This window comes from Lytechinus variegatus, chromosome 3 (genome assembly GCF_018143015.1).
Source record: "Lytechinus variegatus isolate NC3 chromosome 3, Lvar_3.0, whole genome shotgun sequence".
In the NCBI taxonomy this organism is placed as follows: Eukaryota; Metazoa; Echinodermata; class Echinoidea; order Temnopleuroida; family Toxopneustidae; genus Lytechinus; species Lytechinus variegatus.
The window spans coordinates 50,727,801-50,742,977 of record NC_054742.1 but is presented as its reverse complement, the minus strand read 5'-3'; the positions used below and the strand labels follow the sequence as shown (position 1 = coordinate 50,742,977).

The following is a 15,177-nucleotide window of genomic DNA, read 5'->3' as shown; positions in this document are numbered from 1 at the left end:
TATGAACTAGACCAATAAACTTTCAAAGTTATGATGGTAATTCAACAAATACCCCCTATTTAGCCAAAGTTCATTGACCCTAAATGACCTTTGACCTTAATCATGTGACCTGAAACTCAGGCAGGATGTTTAGTTATACTAAACCTTAACCTTATGGCCACGTTTCATGAACTAGGTTCATATACTTTCTAACTTATGCTGTCATTTCAAAAATGTAAGCTTCGGTTAAGATTTGGCGTTGACGCCGTCGCCGCCTATACTCTCACTATGCAATGCAGGTGAGACAATAAAAAACACGAAAAAAGACAGTCGCGTAACGAAAAACAGAGTATGTGGCACGTGCGAATTTGCACCACTACGCACATTTTTGACAGAAAATACGCTGAAATCACGCCTCTTCAGTCTTTTCACAAGCAAATTATGCTCTCTCTCGCTTCTGATGCTTGTCAGATTAGAATTCTGAATAATTATGGCCCTGTTTTGTTTTAATCTAAACTGTTGCCCTTTTTGCGATCCCTGAAACAGACACACGGGATTTATGTCCCCTTATTCCCACCCTATATAGATACGCCCCAGAGTGATACAGCCTCCAATACACCCATCTTGTTACAAATCAATATGCTTTTTAACTAAACTTGCTAATACTTCACATGCCAACTATTCCGGTTTCAAATTAAGATAACTCGTTGCCCGATTAAGCATTGGAAAAGAACGTTACGGACAACTACCTGCAAATTTGAATGGACACCTATTTGTATGAACGCAAATTACAAAACATCTGGACAAAACATCATGATACTCAAGGCTGAAAATATACATTTTTAACAAATAAAGTAGCATTGAACGTGCAAACACTGACAATTTGATCAAGGAGGATGAGAGTAAGCATTATACATCACGAAATGCAATGAGCGAGCTGATGCTTTTTATGTCGTATTTTATTTTATGAAATTACAGTTACATCAAAATTTACTTTAAGAATGTGAACCCAAAAAAAATTATTACTAATTTATTGTAAAATACTGTATACAACTCGGCTTATATACACAATGAAACAACAGCTAATAACGATATTGTACAGTATAGATAAAAATGTAAAGGTAGCTTTGGACGCGACAAAATTACTTTACTCATTGCCATGGGCGGAAATCCCAGGGGGGACGTGTCCCCCCTACTCAAAATAGTAGGGGGACACAATATCAAATGTCCCCCCTACTATTTTGGGTCTTTGGTGATGCTAAGAAATATATCACTCAAAATGTGAACAAAACGTGCGTTTTCGGACGAGATGACCTTTTTTTCTTTTTCTTTTTTTTGCTTGTCAAATATATTTTCGTCAAAATGACCTTAAATTTCAAGTAATAGCCTTTTTTTTTTTTTTTTTGCTTGTCAAATTTTCCAGACCCTTGTCCCCCCTACCTTTTGGGAGAGATTTCCGCCCCTGCTCATTGCATATTCATGATGACGGCATATTGCCGATTCACCGAAATATTAATAAGTTCGTAAGACAACTTTGTTTGCATTCGATTTCGATGCAACTTTCAGTGTTTGGTTCGTTCACGCTTTTTATTCAAATTATTAGGCCTAGTATTATTCAGCAAGAAACGTTTACGAATTGGATGTTAAAAATATATAGAAAAATCAGTTAATCGTAGTCGTTGGTGTCGTTTTAGTACTGATCAAGGATTTCGATTGTTCGAATGAATCATGATTTTTTGCTGAAAAGTCGATTTTCTAAAAGCTGGTGATCTTTCTCCGATGTTTCATGTTTGCGTAGTTTTGCAACTAATGCCTGTAGGATTAAAATGATATGTGCAAATGAAATAAGAAAAAATTGTGAAAGACAAAATACAAGAGTCTTATATTCTATTTAAATACATTGAAAAGTAGCATACATTTATTGACAGTGATAATAAATAATTTATCAATAGAAATAAATTTCTAAACGATGACAGAAGTTTTATGAAGACATTGAAAATGTAAAATGCTCAGCTCACTTTTGCAATAATTGAAAATATATCTGCATGCCCCCCCGAATCGCCAACACTGGTTAAGACAATGCTTTACCTTTGCAGTGTATGTCAAGTTCAATTTTTGATTCTTTTGCATTTTGCCCGACTGTTCTTAAGTGCTAAAGTTGATAAAATTATATTTACCATTTCTTATATGAACACCTGAAAAAAAAAACAATTTATTGATATGCAAATTGAAAAAAAACTCACCTTCATAAAACTTTGTTTTCTTTCTGTGGAGAGGCGATCCAAACGAGAATCAAAAAGAGAGATTCTTCTCCTGATTGGGAACTGTATTGAAAAAAATATATGTATTATTTTCAGGTCCATTTAAAAAAAGGAAAATACACACAAACGAGGACTGTTTGGGAGTTTCCCAAAACAGTAAAAAGAAAAAAGAAATGCGTATATGACCATTGGTGACGTACTCCCGTCATAATGTTATTTACGTCATGGTTTGGAATAAACGATTAATGAGATGAAGTACTCCCCTGGTTAAGGTGGCGATGACGGTAACAATAATGACTGGACATAAACTTTCATATCATACAAGTATTTACTTGTTTTCTATTCCCGCCATTGTTCAGATTAATGAAAAAAATACTATATTATCTTTCAAGAACGAATGTCAATCACACACTGCCTATATAAAGTCAACTCGTTCTATCAGCGTAATAGACGATTCTCGTAAGGAGACAATAACTCTTTCCCCAACACTATCTATCGCCATTCCTTAACGCACTATATGCCCCGATCTCAATTATCATTACACTTGAGTCATCAATTTAGAGAGTTATTTCAATTTCATGTGTCTGAGTTGTTTCTAATTATGTGTTATTAATGTGCTGTCAAAACTCACCTTTTTTCTGATGACCTGTGAATCACTAATTGAACGTTTTCTCCCACCCGGCGCTATAAACAAAGAAAATGGGAATATAATTATGAGGATATATCAAGAAAACCACTCTAGTCTAATTGATGCCCTATCCATGTTTCAGGTTGATGTGTCACCCATTGTATTTCAATGGAATCATATAATTGTTGAAGTTTTAAAGGTATTCAGTCACCGTTTTAAAATTGCGGATGTAAGCGTTGCTCTACCAATACCTGCTCGAATATACCGAGAAACGACTAATAATTACGCATGATTACCGATACTGGTAAGTACTAATGTGCGACATGATTAACCATGAAAAAGTCAAATGTAAATGTTTACTAAGAAGCTAATTTTCCTATATCTTGGCACACTTGCGTACAGCTGCTTATATGGGGCTTAAGAAATTTGAAATTATTATTGTTTTGAAATATTTTTTTTTCAATTTGTTTCCCCTCCACATGGATTTTATTATTATTCAAACATGACAAGATATCTTTTCAATGACAAATCAAATTAATAACAACGAAATACAGTACAAGTTTTGAAATATCATTGTTAAAAAAGGAGAATGAAATCTTTGGAACAAGATAGCTTGTGTGAAAACAGAAAAATCAAAGAAACAGATCAACGAAAGTTTGCTAAAAATCTGACAAATAATGAGAAAGTTATGACTATTTAAATATTGCGATCACTATAATGCTATGGAGATCCTCAAATTGACAATGCGACAAAGATGTGTGATGTCACTTGTGAACAACTCTCCCCATTACTTTAGTATATATTTCACTTAAATTGCCTCTTTTATCACATCTATCCATAGATCATGTGTTCTTTTTAGAGGACGGTATGTAATACAGATTTCTAAAGTATACATCATGGATAAAGAGTTTGTATCACAATAAGAAAAAGCAAAAAGAGACATTTTGAGGGTATTTTATAGACCATCAAAGTGAAAGTTGTTCATACGCGACATCACACATCCTTGTCGCATTGCCAATGGGAGGATCTCCATAGCATTAGTGATTGCAATATTCAAATGCTCATAACTTCCTCATTATTTATCTGATTTTTCTCAAACTTTCTTTGTTCTTATTCTTTGATTTTTCTGTTTCGACACACGCCTACTTGTTCCAAAAGTTTCATTTCCCTTTAAAGTTTTGCTGGTTCTGGGCTTAAAAAAATATTTTTGCCCCATTGTGTTGTCTCCTTCAAAACTATTTGACAACTTCTTCACACAATTAAAAAATCAGGAATAGAATGATTAAACAAGTCATTTCTTTCTTGAAATTGATATAAATGATTTTTAAAAGGGTATAGCAAATGGCCCCAAATAAAAAAAAGGTGGGGGTGACTTGTACTTGATATCAACTTACTTCCACAGTACATTCGGCATAATTCTGTTCTGCATCTTGAACAATCTGAAAAGCAAGAAATCCGGAATAGAAGTGTTAAAAAAAATGCTTTTGTTTTTATATACATGTAAATGCTTCGATGTCACCTTTTCCGCAATGTTTTTGTGACGAAGCTATTTCATATAATCATACATTAGCATGCAAACTAAGTCATTATCTTTCCAGCGCATCACAATATGAAGAGAACTTCAACCTGAAGTCGCTATAGTTTTGATGAAAGCAATGAAGCAAATAAATGAAATAAATACATTAAAGGGGAAGTTTACTCTGATGGTAACTTGGTTTTGATAAAAGTAAACATAACAAAAATATACATTAATACTGAAATGAAATAAAAATATAAATAAGAGAAAAACATTGGTGAAGGATTGGTGAAAATCGGTAAAAGAATAAAGCAGTTATTCATTCTTTTAAACATTTTGTGACATCACAGACGAATAGTGCCTCCGTAGGTCGTGATGTGACGGTGATATAAATCCCCCAAAATGCAATTTTTAAAATAAAAATTGAAAATGATTTTTATTTATGCCGGGAATATATCATCAGATAATATAATTTCATGCCACTTCCATTAAAAAGACTGAATTTTTTGGAAATTACACTAAAATGGGGAGCTGCTCGCAATTTCACATTTTATGAAAGTTTTACTTGAATTTAGGTATGGCTCCTTGGCTGAAATGTTTATCTCGCGTAAATAGAAGTTAGATCTACATGTACTTTTGTTACAAACATCTCGACTGTATTTATTTATAAAATAAAAGTCAAGTCCACCTCAACAAAAGATAATTTGAATAAATAGAGAAAGATCAAAATAATCAAAATGCTAACATATTTTCTTTTAAACAAATCAGATGTTATATAACAAAGTTATGACATTTGGAAATATCGTTCATTAAAAAAATATGTGCACAAAATAAGTGATACGCAAATGAGCGAATGGATGATGTCACACACTTACTAATGCTAAGAGTTATAGAAAATTTTATATTTTAGAATTTACAATGAGGAAGCTCATTTATTACATCGCATGAGGTACCCCCCCCCCTAAAGGACTCAAAACTTGTTTCACACAAGAGTACATTCATGTTTCATAAATAATAATATTAAATAAATAATGAGGAAGTGACGTTACTGGTTCCGTCATTAGCATACCGACCACGATATCTGTATTACTGTTTTGTGAAATAAAATTAATGAAGGTTATGTGTTATTCATTTATTTTACATTTGATTGTGATGAATATTATATATAATATTATGCGTTTTATTTTCTAATGTTTTATTAAAATAAACTCTTTGCTGGTATGACTTGACCTTTAAAACACAGATGGAGACTATTTGTAATCTGTCCCGTTCTCACTTTGAGATTTCAACCCCCTTTGCAATAATTCATACATCATTTTTCCACAAATCACTTAAAAGGAATAGATAATCAATTCAGTGAAGTTCATGAACTCTATTTTGAGCGATCTATTTTCTCAGTGACAGTGTTCGACGCTCATAAAAATCTCTATAACAACATTTTAGAGTTAGTCCTCAGTGGTTTCATTATTCTATAAATACCCCTTGTCTTCTAAGAATAAAGAAGCAATCCCATTTTTTTTGCAATCTCCGAAACCCCATGGGGTCTAAAGTCATGAAAAGGAACATGAATTCAATTACTACAAGTTTCTATGCCATTTTGTTCGGAAGAAACATTATGATCAGAGTTGTATGACTCGAGATGTGAAACGTTTTTCTGTGCAACCCCACCGCTGCATGTGATTGAACTATTGAAAGATCATAAATATATTTGAATGATTTATGTTGGATGATAAACTGGAAATAACAATACATTGTTAATCATTGCGCACCGTTGTAATTTCAATCTATTATGACTTAATTTCTTCTTTATCATCAAACCTTAATGATAAGATGATGTGCCCAAAATGTGTTCATGAAACAATGACCCCCAGGGAAAAAAAAATGCGATGTACGTATCGACAAGAAATTCGTATGCACAACTTGCAGTTTATGATATTTAAAATTCAATGTATTAAAAAACAAGGAAAAGTGAGTATTTGACATCATTTACATCCCGGGTTTGTTATGCATATAATTTTGCAAAGTGCCACAACTTCGTATTCGATTTTTTATTTTTGTCTCACTCAAATGCTGTTTGCTTTTACTTCAAAAACTATATTCAAATGAACCTGATATCAAGATGAACATGGCCATTATAGTTGCACAAGTAGTCCCGAGGGGGGGGGGGCATGGGGACAATCGCCAAAACTTTTGAGGTCGGTTTAAGTTTTATAAATTTGAACAAAAAATGAATAGATAATCAAATAATTTTCCAAAGGGAAGGGAAGACACCCCTTCCATAGGCTTACCGACGCAGAAGACAGTTGCTTCCCAAAAATTCAAAGACCAGGGGAAGTGGTAGGTTTAGAGAGTGAAAATGAAACGGAAATTTGTTTTTAAAATAAAATCAGTTTCTGTAAATTCCGTTGAATCTATCACAGAATTTTATTTTCATTTTAAAGGATCAAAGTTCGTGCTCGCTGACTTTGCTTCGCGACTAGTTTAGGCCCCCATCATGAACCATGTTCCGCCTTTGATATTTCTTTATATACGTATTACGAAACTAATTGTATCCCCTTCTAATTTTAAAATCTGGATACGACCCCGATATGAGCTTAAGGGGAATCCCCACTATTGGGACCCACCTGCATACCCTCATCAGTTCTAACATGATATGAGACAAAAAGTTATCAATGATTAAATCTCTTCTAGCCCTAGCTAGCCCCAAGCAAGGGTATAACGCCAAGCTACAATACGACTGTGAAGAATGTTTGCAATTCACACTTTGATGTGCCGGCTAACAATGTAATTATGATGTATCATACAATGATCTGAATCAAATCCTATTCTAAAATCCGTCATTTTAAGAAATCAGCAAATCCATCACACATCCTAGAAATCTTTCTCTTTTACTGAAGGCAAACAAAATAACAAAGATTACGACGGTCTGGTTTTCGTTGAAGTACATTGAAATAATTATACATGAATTCAGATGAAAGTCGCAATGCTTAAGAATGTGGAAAGTACCTAAATAATTAAGATGCATAAATCATAATAGTGTAACGGTTATAGGTTCAAAATTATTTTCATTTGGTTCAGCGGAAGCTACATGTCTCAATGGTGTTTTTTTTCTCAAAAAAAAAATCAGGAAAGGGTCAAATGTTAAAGCCTCTCTTATGCTTTGGTAACTCAAATTGTTGGTCCCTTTTTTAGTTTGTAATTAAATCATGATAGAAATGTATTTTAGAGGATGTACTTTTGTAATTTTAAAGAAAAACGATCGGAGTCCCGACAAAACTGAAAATAACCTCTTGCAAATTTTGGCCTTTTGACATAAAACAATGATACGGAATAGATAATGATATTATAACTTTAATGAAATTATGTAAGACACAATGTTCAAAGGACCTTCTTTAAAAAAAAATTACCGAGAGAGGACGCTAAATATATGTGAAATTTCATCTAGAATCAACGGATGAAAAATAATTATAACAATTATATATAAAAAGATTTAAGATTAGCACACTTGAATTTGAATTTTAAATGGTGCGCCACTGTACAACACCTTGAATGTTGCAGGTTATATGCCTCATGCATGTTCCCTTGATTGAACATTTACTGACAAGCTTTCGACAGGTATTTAATGAAGGTGAAATCAAAGAGGTACTCCTTGCTGAAATTGATATGATTCGGAAATCAGATAAACATCAAAAAGATAATTTCATCAAAATCAGACAAGGAATAACAACATTATATAATTTCAAATTTTCTATTATTCATGTGAAACAATTAATCTATGCATGTTTTAATCAATATCTAATAAGCGAGCTGAATGATGTCATCTTCCCCTCATGCTTTTCCATGTTATTAAACAAAATTATATTTATTCAAATGTCCTCCAAGAATGTAACAAATACGATTGACTATTACGTGTTTTGACTTTATTATAAGAGAGACATGTTGCACACACGTGAATGAAAATATGAAATAATTATGATTTGGAATGGAAAATAAATAAATTGAGGAAATGACATACATAGCCTACCTGTGGCTAAATTTGATATTTAAAAACCTTGTTTTTTTAAATCTGATTTTGATAGAATTTCAAGCGTTTTGCTCTTTTAGTTTTTACTCCATTTATTTAGTAATAAGTTCTGTGCAAAATGCTATGCTCTGGTGCAATGTATTACCTAAAAGGACACTCTGGGCTGAAAATACTTATATCTAAAAAGGAGAGTAAAATTAAGCGAGCAAAAGGCCGAGGATTTCATCAAAATCATGAAAAACTACGTTATTGAGCTTTATGGTAAACAAGGTTTTGTGAAAACAGGAGGTGGGCTGATGATATCCCCACTTTCCGTTTTGAAATGTGTGTAAGTCTGTCAAAAATAAATTTACTCTCCCTTGAAACAAAATAAGCTACAGCAATAATTTTCTTACATATTAGATCAGTATAAATAAAAATTAAGTCAATCCATTTTTTTCATTTTTAGAGGATAAAAATTTCTTAAATATAATTTCATAAAATAAACAACAACAAAAAACAACAGGGGTTATTGCATCATCAGCTTGCTCATTGCATATTCATGAAGACAAACATAAACCTGTTTCACCCGATGATTACAAAATTTCAAAGTGCTATAACTTTGTTATTCCTTGTCTGATTTTGGTGGAATTTTTAAGTGTCTGTTTTTTGTCTGATTTTTCTTTATCTGGTCAAATCATATTATTTTCAGTTTGGAGTCCCTTTTTGATGGCATGATCCTACGTCTTTCATGGTTTACTTCTTGATAAATCATGATCCGTTATGTTCAGCCATAAAAAATTAAAGGTCAAGTCCACCCCAGAAAAATGTTGATTTGAATCAATAGAGAAAAATCAGACAAGCACAGTGCTGAAAATTTCATCAAAATCGGATGTAAAATAAGAAAGTTATGACATTTCAAAGTTTCGCTTATTTTCAACATAATAGTTATAATTATGAACGAGCCAGTTACATCCAAATGAGAGAGTCGATGATGTCACTCACTCACTATTTCTTTTGTTTTTTTATTGTTTGAATTATACTATATTTCAATTTTTACGAATTTGAGGATTAGGGCCTCCTTGCCTGAAGCACAAAATGTTAAGATAATGGAATTCCATGTGTTCAGGGAGGAATGAAACTTCATTTCACATGACAATGATGAGAAAATGAAAATATTTAATATTTCATATAATAAATTCGAAAAGAAATAGTGAGTGAATGATGTCATCAACTCTCTCATTTGGATGTTACTGGCTCGTTCATAATAACTATTTTGTTAAAAATAAGCGTAATTTTAAAATGCCATAACTTTCTTATTTTACATCCGATTTTGATGAAATTTTCAGTGTTATGCTTGTTGAATTTTTCTCTTTTTATTCACATCAAGTTTTTGTTGGGGTGGACTTGTCCTTTAAGAAACCAACTTCAGACCCGACAATGCGCAATTACGTTATTCTCAATGACATACCATGGATCGGTTTGGAGTCGTTTTTTTTAGGTGTGACTGTATAAGATTTGAGTGAAAGCTTACTTTCCTAATCATGATACGAATGCATGCATGTATTTGAACAAAGCTTAAATAAAATCCGAGTAACTAGCAATTACACCACTAGTAGGAATCTTAAAATATGTTTAAGTTTTGTTTCGAATGCAACGATATTATTGTATATAATTATATCATCGGATCACATTCAGATACAAAAATAATAATTGCCAGTTACTAGTAATGCTAGGTAAAGTCAGGACAGGAGCACCGCGCTAAAGGGGGCAGGGGCGAACCGGGCGCGGGTGATCTTTTCAAGAAGTGAAAAAAGAGAGGGAAAAAGAGAGACCAAAACAGACAAACATGAAAAAAGAATAGTACTAAAGAGAAGGTTCTTGATAATCAATAAAGAAGGAGGCGTCACAATTAGGAATGTCTTGTACCCCTTTCAACATATTTTGGCGTCGCCCCATAAGAACTTACCTGGGGGACCTCGCCGTACTCGTAACGAGGACAGATGAAGATCATCAATGAAATCACAAGTCACCACATCGGTTATGATGCCAACAATGACGACGAAGACGACCAGATGTACATTACAACTAAGATTCATTAACCTCGTCATAACCGATTCCTGAACTAAGATGTCCGGTAACAAAAATGGTCGCAGATGTCTAAGTGATGACGAGCTTGACAATGATTTCGAGCGTGTTGTATTTTTCGATAAACTTCGATAACGGTTTCAACAAGAGTCGTTGGTGATCGTTGGTAGCTAAAAGCTTGGTAATTTCGAGAACACCCCAGCAGTGATGGGCTTGTTGCAAACCAAACTGTATTTGTCATAAGCTTGAAGTACCGTGAGCCATTGAATAATGTCAACCATCTCTTCTTGGTCTTGCGTCGAAATGGTGTCAAGATTGGCAACATCTCCGAATATAAACGATGTCAATGATGTCCAAAACAAACCGAAATGATTCCGATACATGGATATAGGTAATGAAACAGATTAAGAAATTAGGAGGGGAGAAAGGGGGGATATATACGATGATTACTTCCGGGGCCTTTTCCTTCTTGCTGAATTAATGCACCGATTTGCGCATGGGCGCCTCGTCTGGTTCGCCTATCTGGAAAAAGCACAATGAGGAGAGATCGCTACTTATATCTCTTTAGGGTTTTCCCCCGTTTTCCATTGGCAACGCGATCGAGGATGAATGGGAGGGCAGAGGGGCTACTTTCTATTTCATGGCATAATATCTTATATTTTTCTATATAAAAAATAATTGGAATAAATTGCTTTTATTTTGGAAGTGCGCATTTGCATTTCCGTTTTTTTTTAAATTCTTCCCGCCTTTGTTTTTAATAGTCATCCGCCCACTGTAGCGTGTTCAATTCTCGCTATAGGCCTACTATAAAAACGCTGTTTAGGGGATAGTGGGGGTAATGACGAACATATTTCTGATCAGAGCGATAGCAAGAATCAAAGTGAGCCTTATTAATAATAATAATAGGCATTTGTATAGCGCCATCTATCTAGAAATATTCTATTCCGAGGCGCGTTGTTATTATTATTATTACCCCGGCTTTAGCTCGAGCTGCCTTTCAGCGCTCGTGCATTCAAGGAATTAATCCTGCCGGGTACCCATTCACCTCACCTGGGTCGAGTGCAGCACAATGTGGATAAGTTTCTTGCTGAAGGAAATTACGCCATGGCTGGGATTCGAACCCACGACCCTCTGTTTCAAAGTCAGAAGACTTATCCACTGGGCCACAACGCTCCACATTCCAGAACTAGTACATAATTTGATTAAAAAAAAACACACCATATACTGACTGTAACAACGTCTTTATTCAACATCAAGCATTCCTTTAGAATTTATAGTACAAAACGCAGATTTTCGGGATTATCCCGCACTTCCGGGCCACATTCGTGGAAACATAAACAAGTAAAGATATGTAATTTGGATTCTTTTCGATTATTCTTTAATCGGAAGAGACAAGTCAACAGATCCCTGCATGGAAAGTCAGACAACGTTCTGTGTTACGGCTATTATGTCGTGACAGCAGAACCTCACCTCTCCTAGGAGATATTGAGATGTTCGGGATTACCCCACTCTCCCCTAATATTTTAAGCATGTCGTTTAAGCCCATCACTTTAACATCAATTATTTAAAAATTGAAACAAGTTTTTTAATTTTTCTAACCAGATGTTGAAAACTTTGAAACAATTGTGTAAAAGTTTAAACAACTTGCTGTTAGAGTCACGGGTTGAAACAGCGTGATATTTTTTTTTTACTGTGTAGATGTAGAATAAGATAATGTAAATGAATTTAGTGTGGAAATTTCATATCCGGTAAGTTAAATTGATATTTTCGAGAAAAAAATCGGAGGCGGGAAAAAAATCAAATGTTGATAGAAATTTTCGTTCCTTGACTTGGGTTTTGCAATGTAGACAAGATCAAACCCTTCTTGCCTAATACACACTGAATATCGATAGTAAAAGGGCAACAGCCTCCACCCTGACTAGCGTGCATTATTTTGCCTGATAGAATTCAATTAATTTCATGATTGGTTCATACGAAATGATGCAATACTTCGGGTTTTTTTTTTTATTGAGATGAACATGATTGTGTGATTTGATGCAGACAAGCCTGTTTTTTTTAGATGTACACTCTGAAACAAATCAGTCAAAAATGAATAGTTAATAGGTTCAGCTGGTTCAATCGTTATTTTGTCATACTTGACTATTTTCTAAGCTTTTACTACATGCACTCTAAAAACAAATCAGTCAAAAATGACTAGTTAATAAGGTCAGCTGGGTGCAACTAGAACAGATTTATTTCTGACTGGAATATATGTCAGAAATGTGACTATCAGTGATTGCCATATCAGTTGCTCCCAGCTGACTACTGGTCTAGTAAATTTGACTGATCTGTTTTAAGAGTGTAGAACAGAGTTATTTCTGACTAGAATATGTGTCAAAAATGTGATTATCAGGAACTGTCATGTCAGTTGCACCCAGCTGACTACTGGTCTATTTGACTGATTTGTTTTAAGAGTGTAATTTTTAAAAATCATTTGGTTTCTCTGACTTGTACTTTCTTTACATGCGATTTGTTTTTGGTTATGATAAATTTGCAACAGCAGAATAATAATGATAATACTATATAGTGTGGGGTTTGGTTTTTATTTTATACTCTCCGTCATTTCAAATTATGCTATTGTCCTTATTTTCAGAAGTCGTTGCACCCGAAAACATGATGGATGATAGCATATACTTTTAATAATAATTGCATGGTCGAATCATGCCTATAGATCACACCCACAGTGATTAAAAATTGTTAATCGACATCGAGAATGGCAATGTAATTAGACATTTTTAGTCCTATATCTGAAAATAGCATAATTAACCCTTTTAAAATACCCAACATTGAAAGGTCAAATTAATACAATCATAATGTGAAAGATAATCATGCATCCCCCGCATCAGTTCCATATTCCACCACACCTATACACACCCACACACACAATACCGCACGTAATTTACAGCACACGCCAATTCAAATTTACCAATCACTAAATGCACCTGCATGCAATTCACGAGTGATATTCATAATAGAATATTGATGTTTCAAAGAAGGACAATTATTTCACTTTCCCAATCATGCAAAGTTTCAAATTAGGATTGATGAATATACCTCTATCACTTTGGGCAGCAGATAATAAGAATTTATGCAATTAAGAGCAGATAACTTGTAAGATTTTGACAAAGGCTTACTGCATGTAAAAAAATGTGGCCAAAATACTGAATTTCCTGCCATTCATCACATGACAATGAAAAAATAATTATCCATACTTTCTAATTTGGCTAATATTGCGTCATTTTTTTTTTGCTTGTGTTTCCGTCAGTCTACATGTACGTCTGTCCGCTATTCTCCATTATCGACCAAACTATATAGAATTGTGCCCATTCCCAGTTTTTAAACTGTAGGTTTTCGTTTAGTACATTTAGGGGGTTAAATTCAAACTATGAAGTTTATATCAACTCAATCAGCTATAGAGTCAAAAATTCTTTCTTGCAATCAAGATCCACACTGTTAAACCCCCCTGATTTTACAGAAAAAAAGAAAAAAAGATTTTGCAAAAAGCAATAACAGAATCATTCTGTAAATTCATAAAACGAGAATTTTCAAGTTCTGCAATTCAACAGAACAGGTCTGTTTAAAAAGGGAAAAGGGTGTTTTATTAAAGGAAATCTGTATATCAAATACCAATTTCCTGTAATTTTACGCAATCTGGTAAGATTTTAGGTTTTCTCAGGACTTTGCTGCAGGAACTTCTTTTATTTTAAGGATAAATTTTCTAACAGTGCACACATCTCATGCAAAAATTAGTTGTGAATGAAAACAACAGGAAAGTAGAAGGGACTCTAATGCCGATATGATAAATTCAAAGATTTTATTTGGACTCAACATGGTCCGAACCAGCTGAAATAAGTTGAGTTTTATTACTGCTGAACTATACCCCCCCCCCGTTTGAGGCTTTTTTTTCACAATATATCTAATTTTCTAAATCCCCAGCGGAAACAATTTTATCCGATTGATAAACTATTAAGAAATTTTGTTGAGCTTTCAAATTAATTCCTTGATAAAAACAAGATTTCCCCTCGCAACTAAAAATTGCATGTAAATCAGGGCGGCGATCATTTTTATATATTACTACTTAAATATGAATGAAAAAAAAAACTTCGTAAGAATGGTCCTACCTGCCTTAAGTTTCATAAGTCATTGTTTCTTTGTTTTTAGATAGTGCTCTTTTTGAAAGAAAAATTGCCTTTTTTCCCTTTGCCTCCCCCCAACTTTCAAATTCGCTCCGCCACCCCTGATTTAAACCCCCTTTCCACTGTCTACAGAATGGGGATAAATTGTAATTGTTCCTTCGTGTAATTCAATATCTTTTGTCAGCGAGCCAGTTCAATGTGACGTGAAACATGCATGACGTCATTGTACACTTATGAGGTCAATCGAGGCAACAGAAGCGATGTGCAATGGATGATGGGTACGGTGCGCGTTCCGCATTATGTAATCGACATGCGCAGTGCGGAAGTTGAGCTGATCACGAGGCGGTTTCCACTCCATGACGGGCTCCATGACTACCATCATCATGACAACAAAATAAACAAGAGAAAAATATGCAGTATACAATATATATTTTTATCTTTAAAAAAAAATATATATATACTATTAATTGTAAAGAATCAAGTTGTAAATCATGAACTTCGATGTCATTCTTTGTTAATATAAGATC

At 33.9% G+C, this 15,177-nt stretch overlaps 1 protein-coding gene across 1 annotated transcript; it reads right to left on the bottom strand.

Annotated features, from left to right (window-relative positions):
* Positions 1 to 1,407: 1,407 nt before the first annotated feature.
* Positions 1,408 to 11,112, bottom strand: LOC121412225. Its single transcript, XM_041605130.1, has 5 exons — positions 10,357 to 11,112; positions 4,263 to 4,307; positions 2,872 to 2,924; positions 2,223 to 2,303; positions 1,408 to 1,792 (listed from the first exon to the last, which is right to left on the bottom strand). The coding sequence occupies exons 1-5, from the start codon at positions 10,496 to 10,498 to the stop codon at positions 1,706 to 1,708; spliced, it is 408 nt and encodes a 135-aa protein (XP_041461064.1). The 5' UTR covers positions 10,499 to 11,112; the 3' UTR covers positions 1,408 to 1,705.
* Positions 11,113 to 15,177: the final 4,065 nt, after the last annotated feature.